The sequence below is a fragment of the Diachasmimorpha longicaudata genome, chromosome 1, assembly GCF_034640455.1.
Source record: "Diachasmimorpha longicaudata isolate KC_UGA_2023 chromosome 1, iyDiaLong2, whole genome shotgun sequence".
Lineage (NCBI taxonomy): Eukaryota > Metazoa > Arthropoda > Insecta > Hymenoptera > Braconidae > Diachasmimorpha > Diachasmimorpha longicaudata.
In genome coordinates this window covers 13,551,196-13,563,976 of record NC_087225.1, presented here as the reverse complement: position 1 = coordinate 13,563,976, position 12,781 = coordinate 13,551,196, and the positions used below count along the sequence as shown (strand labels likewise).

The 12,781-nt window shown below is 37.9% G+C and overlaps 1 protein-coding gene across 6 annotated transcripts in view; it reads right to left on the bottom strand.

Moving 5' to 3' along the window:
• The window catches only part of Cpo (couch potato), a 45,080-nt gene that overhangs the window by 28,397 nt on the left and 3,902 nt on the right, over positions 1-12,781 (bottom strand). The window contains exons 1-2 of one of the 6 annotated variants that reach the window (XM_064120721.1): positions 5,665-6,503; positions 9-86 (exon numbers count right to left, since the gene is read on the bottom strand). In XM_064120721.1, the coding sequence (XP_063976791.1) occupies positions 9-86; positions 5,665-5,697 (111 nt within the window). In that variant the 5' untranslated portion in view covers positions 5,698-6,503. The other 5 variants (XM_064120705.1, XM_064120695.1, XM_064120738.1 and 2 more) reach the window with 5 other exon arrangements.

Sequence of the window (12,781 nt, the reverse complement as noted above, 5' to 3'; positions counted from 1 at the left end):
AAACTTACCTCGTACGCTCTGAAAAGTAGATAGAGCTCCCTCGGTTTGGCGTCCATCGGCAAGCCACTCACGAACAAGGTGCGTACCTGAAATGAGAAGGACGGATAGAACGATAATTGAGTTAATTAAGATAATTGGCCTGGTAGAAGAGCTCGCTACAGACGGGAGATAAGCCAACTAAAAGACAGAATGAAGAGTTTGTGCGGAACAACCTCCTCTCCTTCAAACTTATAAATCGCACAATAATAATTTCGTAAATTGAGAGTAATGTCCGCGGAACTATTTTGGAAAGTTAACGAGGCGGAAATTTTTTCACTTGGGGCAAGTACAGCGCTGGGGAATAAATTAAATATTGTACTCAACAAAATTTTTCCTTCCATTCAAAAATTCGTAGTCGAAAAATTATCAACTAGACAGTTCCCAATTGCTCGACGGATGAGACTAATTTATTCACGTGACGAAAATAATGAAAAATAAATTATTGTAATTCTCATAATTATTGAATTGGGTTAAAAGAGTAAAATGTGAAGGCTTCTAAGTAGTAAAACTCGCCGAGTGAAAAAAATGAAATAATAAACCATTTTAATGACGCTGGGCTTTTTGACTTCTCCTTCACGAATTTTTGTCGGTCTTTGAATAATTTGGAATTACCCTAGTGGAATTCACGAGTAGTCTCGTTTCCCGGTAAACCTCGATTTGAGATTAATTTGATGGTGAAGAGACGAAGGAATGGCTATGGGAGGCAGTCAACTCTCTGGTGGGGTCTAAGTAGGAGGTTTTACCGCACTAAGGGGTGGCATATCCCTCTCCCTCTCTAATTCCGGAGTCGTAAATGCGAGCGTGTTACGACCGTTAAGGCACCGTGAAAATTCACCACTAGCCAATTCTGCTTTCATTCCCCGGCTTCATTTGTTTGGGGGAAGACTTTTCCACTCTTCCAATTGAGAGTTTATGTCTTCCGGGAATGATTAAAGTTCTCTGATTAGTTTTTAGAAATGGAATTATCCAAGAGCTCCAATGATCCGACAATTGCATAAACAATTTCACAATAACTGATTTCCATCTGTACCACACAACACACGACAATAAGATTTCTAATCGATTAAAAATTATTCTAAAATATGAATCATTACCCCGAGCAATTTTTCATGCCATTACGATATTATATCCCCCGAAAATATTAATTATTACAACATAAATGATGACTGGGTCCACGTGCATCCCCTACAGATAATCCTCATGGTCCATCGCACCCAAAAAAAATGTTTAATTAATTAAAAATTATATGAAAAAATTATCTGTTCCCCGAACGATATTCGATTCAAGAGAAATATTATTCCGTTCAATATTGACATTGTGATCCGGTGATGTTTTGACATATCTCTGAGATGAGGCAATTATGGTGTTTGACAGTGGCCCCTGGCAAAACGACAGCGCTATCCAGAGGGCATGTTAACCTTAGGTGGTTTCCGCGTCTTGGATGAACAGAGACATATGTATTGTCGAGCATAACGATCGTCATTGTCTCGCAGCTTGTCGCGAGGGAGTATAACCGACAAACAGACAGGCACATCACAGACGTAATGCTTCCAAGTAGCTCGCTACTCTATTATATCGGATATAAGGGTGAAACAGGTTGTGAACTCGAAGGAGAGGGCGGGAGGCGAAGGATGCCATTGCAATCGATAGAAGCGTGAACAATGGGAATTGAACGACACGGTCAATTGCACACGCATTTGGGAGCGGATCCTATCATCCGTGATCCATTGTCCTTCTCGGCTCTGCTCTGATGCAATTTATCAGCGGGGCTGGGCTTTTGTCAATTACCTGACAATTCTTCAAGCTAAATTAATCAATATATTGTCGAGGGCTCTCTGCGCGGATCGAGACAATTTTTAGGAATTGAGAGGTTCGAGGAGTCGAGTATTTTTTAGGGGGTGGTGGTCAATTCGGATTGATCTGACACTTTCTGGTTAAGCGGAGAGAAATATTCAGGAAAAATCGGGGGAGGAACAGGTGATAATTAGGTTTCGATGCGAAAGAAAATTCAATAAAAAATGTGTCGGGACTGAAATTGGACGAATCGCTACGTACATCGTGCGATTTGTTCCGTAAAATTTAACCAGCCGTCTGATGAATCACTGCTGGGGGCCAACAAGCCGTTGAAGAATGTTTCCCCTACGAGGGAAAACCTTTACGGAACGGAGTGCAGAAATAACTCAGGAGATTCATAAAAATTGTTGGAGGAACAATAATTTTTACGGATTAGGCGAATATTTCCACATTTCTGTCTTCATCTACACCATTAAAATATCAATGAGGCAGTTTTTTAAACGTCATAATGTTATAAACATTTCCAAGACCTGTGCCATAACTTTGAGCAAAAAATGTTCAGCAGTGTAGGATAATCGCGTTGGCGTTGAGAATAAAAAATATAATAAACTCTTTACATGTTGAAACATTCAACAATTCCGGTACAAATTACCGGCAATCAAGTTAATATTTAAACTAATTAATTACCCTAAGTTTCCTAATTTCTAATAATTTTCCTTATACAATGGTATTGACAGCCGCTACTACTCCATAAAATGTTGAAATTTTAATGACTCAATTTTTTATTTAATAATGCGATAACCGTTCCCCAGAACTATACCATAAATTTCAGAAAAAAAGTATTCAACAGTGAAGAATAATCGCGTGGATTTAACGAATATAAAATATAATGAAGTCATTTCATGTTGAAACGTCCAACAATTCCGGTATAAATCACCGCCAGTTAAGGAGTTAGTCCCCTGTCCAATCTAAAATATCCGAGCATAACGAAGCCCCAGGGCATATCGATTGTCCAAACTCCACATCCCCCAATAGCAACAAGTAATCCAGATATTTCGGATTGTTCAGCACAATAAACAACAACAAGTTTACCAGTGATTAGACTGCGTCGAAACTCGCAATTCAGCGGCGGCCTCTCGTGCTGAAGTTTTAATTAGACACAGGTCATAATTACGCGCGTGTTCTCAGTGGTGAAAAACAAAGAAGAAAAATGGAAAGAAGAAATACGTAATTTGTGTGCATGTAGAATGTCAATGTCGAATGGCTTCGTTCTGTTCTGTTCTCCGCTGTTATGAACAACATAGTATTAATGCCTTGTCGGGGGCCCGTGTTCATCGAGCCCAAGCTCCGGTTGTTATATTGTCCCTCACACACGCACGCACACCCACACACACACATACAGACCGGAATTACGCTTCTTGAATTTTCATCGTGATACCCGCCGTCGCGCATACCCCAAGCGTTCCTTCTCCACTCGCTATTCGATTTAACAATGAAATCTAATTTAAACAATTCAATTCGATTTAACAATTAAATTCAATTCAAACCGATGAATTCGATTTAGGAATGAAAAATTTTGAATCACTTTTCGCCCAGAACTGGGGATTTATACTTTTGGAGTGAAAATAAAGTCGAATTACCGAACCCATTGACGCAGATTTATTTTTGAAATAATTATTATTCACTGCGTTATGCCCTTTTTTTTAGCGATGATTTATACAAAAGCTGGAGATTAAAATTAAGATGAAAATTCAGCACTTGATTTTTTTTTATTAAACCCTTTGAACGCTCACCGTTTAGTCCGGAGATTTCGATGATTAAGGGAGGTTTGCTCCACCTTGATTACCCTCTATAAATATTTGTTCTGACGAGGGAGGATTCATCCCATCCTTCAGGAGTTTCTTCTTTCTGATCCCATATTTTCTGCACGTCAATGTCGCGTGTCATCAGTGATAATAGACTCAAGAAAATGCTCTTCGCGTGCTTTCTGCTTTATTACAGGGTTTGGGACTGAGTTTTGCTTGTGCGTGCGTGGATATGAGCTATATTTTTCGAGCAATATTTACATCGAACGAGTAAAATCCGCTTATACATGAAAAAAATCCGTCCTGAAGTTGTGAATTACGAGAACAAATAGAAGAACTTTATGCAGAAAAACTCGTATCGACAAAAAAATTTCTATAATTTTTAATTAATCCAGAATTACTGGATTTATCTAGTTGATTTTTTTCTGGTTATTTCGATAAAATAACTAGACTAATAAATTCTTTACACGTCCAATATTTATCAGCAACAATTGACCTTCTCGTCATTTGTTAAATAAACTGAAAAAAAATCGAAATTTCCTTATTTTTTGATCGGTTAATGAATTTTGATTTCTTTTGCAATAATTTCTATAGTAAATTCCATTTTCTGTTGAAACATATATTAATATAAGTTGTCAATCATTCGCAAGGACAATTCAACCTCTGAGCTCGATTTACCATTCATCCTCTTTTCCCATTCAACTCGCAACTTGGTACAAATTTCGTCGAATGGTAAATTCGCAACGAGACTCATGTATTTTCAATTGAAAAGTTTGTCGTGACAGAGAGCACACAGAGCTCACTGAAAATTTCCTGTTATTATTCAACTTGTTTCTGTGGATGATGCCTCTCCGCACAAAATCCAATGGGATACAGAGCAAAAACGCAACTAGTCTTATTGTAGGAAAAGTCACTGGCTCGTGGGAGGGAAGGTGAACCATTGTGATTGCAAATGTATGTGCGGATCGTGGCACATGGGGCCTCTGCATCATCACCGCGCACATTACAATTGCTTTGACCTCGCTTTTCCTTTTTTATTATTGAAATACTGAGTATAGTCGTCAAACTGCTACCGCTTGACACTGTACATCGTAAACCTCGCCTCTAACTTTTTTTTCTTTATTAGTGGTGGAGTGTAACGTAACCCCAGTGGCGTATTTTATTTTTTATGAATAATGTATTTGGATTGAAGGGAAAAAATGATGAATCATACTGAAGAGGATCAATTTTCATTCTTAATAACTCGAGATGAAAATCATCAAATTCAACTTTATTTTTTCAACCTATTCAAATTAAAATTTAATTAAATTCCCTAAGGTAACATACTCACGGAAATGAAAAAGAATCGTCTTTGATAAAAACTCCTGAAAACGTACTTTTATGTTCACGATAGAATTCCCAATAACAGTCACGTAAAATAATATTTTTCACAAGAATGTAGTAAACAAAAAAATAAATAAATAAAAAGCAGGAAAAATGTTCTGTTTCAATCTTGAGTAGTGGGGGATGACCAGTAAAATTGACCAGTTATTGATCGTATGAAGAATATAGTTCTCATGAAAATCGTGCGATTGGGCAGTTTCGTCTTGCACCAAAAAATTTCCTAAAACCCTAAAAAAAAATTTATTCATCGAAATGACTGTTAACGTTTTGAGAATTACCGATACAAAAGCGTTCGTATTTTTCATATTCACCATGAAATTCCCAATGGTATCGATGTAAAATTCTTCATATTTTCCTGCCCCATGAATATCTGAATTGACAGCCAGCGCTCGTTCTATCGCCATTGCCCAGTGAATTTTCTTCTTTCAACGAAATAGCCCCGAGGACACATATATACGCAGTATCGCAAAATGTAGTGGTAGTTTATGTGTTCGTGTTTTAGTTCACGTTTTACCTAACGGCGACAGCAAGTCTGAAACGACTGGGACGACACATCCGATGGCTATAGTACGCGGTACGTACGCGATCACTTATTCATGCCGGGAGAAATGATTCCAGGGGCCCCTACAGTGTCTATACCCACCTCCAACGGGTATACCCACTGCCGGCTGGCCATGAGGTATAGTATACCCTGGAATAAAACGGCTTCACCTCGCCAGGGATTTTCATCACTTTTTTTTTCCTCAACGCTTTTTTCCCCGAGTTCTTTTAGCTTTTCCTCATCTTCCTTCCTCTCCTCTGTGCGAGGAGAAACGTATTGTTTGGTTGAAAAAGATTACACCATCTCTCATTCGTGGAGATCGTTGGGGACGTGAATAAAAAACATTTTGAGTGCTGTGAAATATTGTTTTACGCACAGGAGAGCGGATTTTGGGATTATTCCGGGGGAGATTTCGGTTGGTGTTTTTTGAAGGGATTATTATAGTCGAGGATTAAATTTTTTCGGGTGTTGCAATTTTTTTAACTGAAATTTCCTTTATTTTTATGGACGCAGCGAACGGATCGATACGAAACGAGAAAAATCCCTCGGATCTGTCGATATCACTGATTTTTAACACCAGTGCACAGCGTAAATCATTCTCCGGAAATTTTCCATACTACGAAATTGTCAAGTGATTTTCTCCCGAGACGTGAAAAGTTACTGAAAACCCCGGATTTATTGTTTCTCCAAAAGCAAAAAGTTATGTAACGACTTGTTGTTCTCACAGTGACGCGTGATAAGGCGACTAGTTAAATTTTATAGAACAAAGTTAAATTTTACGTTTCAAAGCATGATTTTTCCATTTTTTTTTCCTCATGATTTCCACACGGAGAGAGATATTCAATAAAAATTACGTCTCTGCCGTAAACCCTTAGGGGCATATGAGTCAGGAAAATTTTACACAACAAACTTTGGTTCCGTAATTTTCCTGAATATTTTTCTCCGTCCAAAAAATGTTACATTGCAAAACAGAAAAAATCGCGATCAACAATAAAATGAAATAGCTCTGAATAATAATTCCAGGAAGAATATTATCCTTCCGTAGACATAATCCGAATAAAGAATGGCGACTCCGACTAGCGTGATAACTCCCGGTTACAACCGAATCAATACTCCTGATAAGAATACCGGAATATCCCAATAATAATACGACCAGTCTTTCACTCACCCCTCGGACCTCCCCACAATTCCCTCTCGATTCCTTTGAGAATGTCGCGCAATTTTGCGGGGAAGCGGTTCGCGTGATATCGAGAATAACAACGACTATCCCCCGTTGTACGTGACACTACCGAACCACGGTCAATATTTGTCCGCCAATTTTCTATGGAAGACGAAAATTGGATGACACTGCGCGGAGGATGAAAATATCGCGGGGTAATTGGGGCGGGTCAGTCCACTCGAATAAATTAAAATCTATAATTGTCAGTGACTGGGTCCAAATGAAATTCCAATATCGATGATCAGTCGCTGCATTTCGTTGACATTTACCGAACTTTCGAACTTCAATTTCTCCACTGACTTCACGTGAATGGCCCTGAAGGGGGTTAATTTATTTTCGAGCGTATTATATTTGTGGAAAATAAATGTAAAAAAAATTCCACTTAATGTCATGTTCTGCAAATTTTCATTTACCAAATCATTATTTCATTAAATATTTAGTGATTTTAATTTATAAAAAATTACGATAAAATCCCGGACATGTGTTTACTCCGTTGTTAATTGTTTATGTAAAAAATCATATTATTTATGGTTTTTTTACGAAATATATCATTTAATGTCGACGAAATAAATCATTATCATGTCCATGAGATAGTTATTGATTTTAATTATAACAGATGGGATGACAATTCCCTGATATTCGTATCTATTTTTCCCAATAAAAAAATAATCAACTGAACCAGAAAGATTCCTCCTTCCCACCCCCATGCGATCAATTCCCACTAGAGTGAATTCCCCCATGAAAACCTGGAGAAAATAACAGTCGAGAAAATGCAAAGTAGAAAAAGCCCGAGTTGATTCGACGCAGGAGGGAGAGACGTGCACAGAGGGAGCCGAGCACTCTTGGCCTGGGTATTATATGGCATCATGTGCGGTAGGTCGGGAGAACGGAGACTGGGTTCCATTCATGAAACGCCTCGCAAAAGTCGTGCTCCCATGCCGCACAGACATACACATTATAAACTGTAACACTTTCAATTAACAATCGTTCTCTTTGAAAATTTTTATCATCTCTCACCGCAATTTCATCGTACCTACAGTGGAAAAATATCCATCACAGTTCATGTCATTTCATCAATTTAACCCTCACATTTACACTCATCATGATGTCCATTAAATTCAATTCCTTTCTTTTGAACTTGCTTTGAATTTTTTCAACATCGTAAAACAAATCTTGTCTGCAATTTAATATTTTTTTAATTGTCTTGCATAGACTCGAGATTTCTTGACGAAGTCATATCAATTGTTCTCTTCAAAAATTACACAATTTATCTCCGAAATTTATACCAACATTTATATTGCTCAAAATATTTTTCTATAACATCTAAACCTTTTTCCCTTTTTTTCAAATTAAGAAGAAAATACGTCCACCGCAGAATGAATAAATAGCATATTAATTTATTAATGTTTTAATTTCTGGGTACGCTAGATTGGTCTTCGAGAAACGAAGTTTTTGTTAATTTTCTCACATTCTACATCCCAAATGAATAATTTTTATACTGCGCTGCCGCATTTACGGCCCGGTGGTCTCTCAACAGAGTCACATTGGTGCACGCAGTCGTTCCTCTTGGCTGGCTAACCGTTATACAACATCCGCTCAAACCATAATACCTCTCCTCAGTGTACCGTCATGTACCTCCACCTCGGTTTTTCTCTCCCATTGTTTTCCCCCCCGCCCGATATTATATAATTCCGTCTGTCCGTATTATTTTCCAGCAATTCACGAGTCACCAGAGTTCCCAGCGGAGAAAAAGCCGAGTCATAAACGAAACGAGAGGGAAAAAAAAAGCCAAGACAAGGCAATTGAAGAGGAGGCAAAAAAAAAATAGGGCCTAATCAGACAATTTCAATCACCAAATGTCCGTGTAGCCTTTCCCGATGAAATAAGACATCGGAAGGGGGCAAAAAAGGTAAAAAATTTATCGGGAGAGATTCGATGTCCCTCTCGGTTTTGTCCCGCTGCGGCTCCACTCGTCGAGTCAATTCCTGAATCGATTTATTCCGGTTCCTCACAATCCAACGTACACCCAATCCCTCCCAACTCTACCTCCTCCACTGGTAAATCCAATAACAAACTACGGGAGAGACGAGCATTCGAGGGAAAGTGGATTATTTACTGAGCGCACAGTACAGCCACTTCTATCGATAATCCGAGTGATATATACTTTTACAGTCGCCAACCGTAATACAACCAGTGGACTATTCGATACCGTGCAAAAGCATTTACCTCGGTTTTATGAAGCATCACCCTCTATTCATCCATAAGTGACATTTTCTGTTGGAAATATAAGGGTCCGATGTATGAACACGCCGTTACAGGATTATTTAATTTTTCCAGTGAAAATGTTGACTTTCCCCTCATTCTGATATCGAATAATCGATGCGACCTTTGTGTGCCAGAGTTTTCATGGGTTTCATGAGCAAACGAATTGATTAAAAACAAATCTGATAATCGAAGAGACTCTCTTGACTCTTATCACACTATATTGATATGATAAATCAAAAAATTGAAACTCATGAAATTTCCCAGGACATTCAATCGCATTTTTCATGATCCAGCCACAGTAAATTATCACTTCTTGAGTTGATGAACTTTTCGATACGAAATCACGGTAAATTATTAATTTAACATTTTCCATCTATGTACTACACTAGCTTCATCCCCCCCCCCCCCCCACAAATTCCCCCCAACAATTTCTCGGAAATTCTGATCTCCACCGGTAGATTCTCCATTTTCCATCGCCCGAAATCCGCCAGAAAATTGCAAAGAACATCATTCCAACCCCTCGCATACGACTAATTATCCAGAACCCGGTGAATAATCAGATTACCCCCTTAATGTTGAATACACATGGAGGCAAAGCACCAGAGACAACCGTATGAATCGCATTATAACAAGTTACATGTATGCACTGACAGCATACGTGAAATGCGCGTTTTGCTGTTACTCAAGTGATAACAATATGCGTTCATAATTCAGAAGACTGGATAATCGCATGCAGCATTGTTTCATAATTATTTTCGCGAATACCCTGTCTTCATAATGAGCTAATCGGCAATAAACATTGAGTCAATGAAAAAGGGCATAATATTGATCATCACAATTCAAGTAGTTCATTGATATCCTCTCTGTCTTCCCCCTATCACCATTATTTATATGTATGAATAAATTTTCTATGCATTATTATTTGATAATAATTATATGTGGTATAACGCCATTTGCAGTTGTTATTATTTAATTAGGGAAAATATATTTCAGCTTCCTATGCGATAATGGAGTACGATGAATTGATTACTTTCTCCATGAATAATTAATCCATCATTGTTATTGTTATACTGAGATTTGGGATTTACGAGTGCTAATTAATAATTAGCATGCTGTTGGTTATACAGGGAATTCAGGTAATCAATTGATTATCACTCAAATTAATTAATAATTCTGTTTGTCATCGTCATATTTTATGAACGTTAAATTTAATTGCTTTGGCCTTCGACAGAACTACATAAATAAAATATCATGTTAGTATCATTTTATTGAACAAATGAGTGATCCATTCATAAGCCAGCACCCCCTATTAATCGATGATTATGAATCCCTTCTATTCAACAATGCAACATAATTATTTCCTTTCCTTACTGACCATTAGTTCATTTGCATCGTCATCCTGATATTTAATATTTACATGACTTTGTAAACTTCTTGTTTTTCCTACAATAATTGTATTATTATCTTCGAAGTCTCTTTATCGACGCAATTACTGCACTGCTGGGTCAACGCAATAGTTTTAGAAATATAAAAAAAATTCTTAAACAACAATTAAAGTAATTAAAAAAATAATTAAACGCGATTTTTTAAAATTATATAGATTATAGGCTTTTCTTTCACCTCGAGGAAACTAGGTAAATAATTTGTGAAGATTTTCACGAGCATTTGAGTTTCGCTTCTCCCCTTTCATATCTTTTTTTTTTCCCACCCCAATTTTTCAACCCCCAAACACACGGTATAAGACGTTCGAGTGTGTGGTGTAGTTATCGATCCGAGAGGCTCGTGCCGGCGTAGTTGGCCGAGACGAAGGTATAGATATACCCAGGAGTCGAATAAAGTGGGCTGAGGGGGGGGGGGAGGGGTGAAACGAGAACTGCAGAAGGAGAAAGCCGGGTTAATATTCCTCGGCTCCGTGACTTCTCGAGCTCGGTAGCCCAACAAGACGAAGAAGAGAAATGTCTCACAGTGAGACAACGAAGACGAAAGGTAATGACAAAAGAAACAAAGAGTATCGTTGTGTCAAGAAACCCGGAGGTAGAGGAGCAACGTGACGTTGTCGAAGGTAACTACTCGAGGAGAAAAAAAGAATGACAGAAGTACGGAGCCAGGGCCCGGGGGGGGGGGGGGGAGGAGAATAAATGGAGGAAGTTGGGGGGTAGAAACACAGAGGAGTTAAAACACGCTCATCGGCTAATTTTTCACCCTCTTGTTCCGCCCGGCAATGGGCTGGGGGAATCAATAACTCGTAGAAAATTACCGAAAAGTTAAAAGCACTCGCCCCTTGGCAGAGGGACATATGGCAGTTGGGGGGGGGGGCAGGGGATAGGGGTGGGTGATGATACTTGTATTCCGTGACAATAAACTTGGGGGAACAATGGACTCTTTTTGGAGTGGTGAATAACAAATTTTAACGCGTGACTTTGGCCTCTGGTTGTTTTTTTTTGGAATTGTCCTTTGTTTTATTTTTTGAGAGTTGTTCTTTGATTATCAACGTCTGAGCACGTTTTCATAATTACTGTTTTATCCGACCAATTTCGGGTGCATAAGAAAATTATGTGCATTTTACAATTGTTGAATTGCTGGAATGGAAAATAATTGTAATACTTGTGAGGCATGAATGGATTTTTTACAATAATTTTTCCGATGTTATATGATTCGGACTTATATTGACGAGAATTTTCTTTTTCGCACTAATGATGAAATTTGCTATTTTGTCACTCACTTCACGAAACGTTGCCTCACGGGCGGAATTACAAAATCACCGCTCACGGACGGAATTACAATGGAGCATTTCGTCATTAAGTCGAACGAAATTTTCTGACGAATAAAATTTTGCAGCTCCAGACGAAAGTGAACCGTATTTTTTATCGCAGGGGTCACAGGTTTGATGCAGAGTCGGGGAGAAATTCTGTGTCTCACGGGGTTGCAGAACCCGCCTGCCGTATGGGTATCAGAAAATTTCGTCACGGCCCAGTGTCGAAATACGCGCAATTTAAAATTAAATTATATAAATATTAAATTTGGTGAAATAATAGTCTCTTTTTGAAGGAGAATAATGAGGTTTAATAATGGAGAGAGTAACGCTGGTCACGTTTTATGAATTGAAAATAGATTTTAGGAACGGAAATGGTGAAATATTAATGCTCTATCACAGGGGGAATAAATTGTGTTTGCGGAAAATTTTGAATTGTTTAGAAATCGACAATAAATTCATTAGTAGAGATGAATAAGGGAGGAAGATAAGTTATTGATGAACGAGTAGAATGACAAGAAAATTATGAAATATTCTAAATATTGAACTTGATGAAAGAATGGCTTTCAGGGGAAGTTTATTTATGACCGATCGAGACCTTTCTGATGACGAACATTTTGTCACATTTCGTGAACTTAAAATAGCTATCCTGAATATTAGAACTGAGATATAACTGTAATGTTGCTACAGAATAAATCGATCTCCGGAGTTCACATTTTTCCCCAAAAAAATCAGACTTGAGAAATCTGTTGTTAATCAATGAGAATTCATTTAATTCCCGACAAATTATGAGATTAATTACCTAAATTAATACACAGCAATAAATATTAGATCAAAACTCCAGACCTATTCAGAATTGTTTGACAATTATTATAAAAATTATAACTGAAATTTACGATTTATTCAGTAAAATCTCTCAATCGTTGAGGAAAAATTACTGAACAATTTCCTATCCCCACATTTCTCCTGAGTAAACATCACGG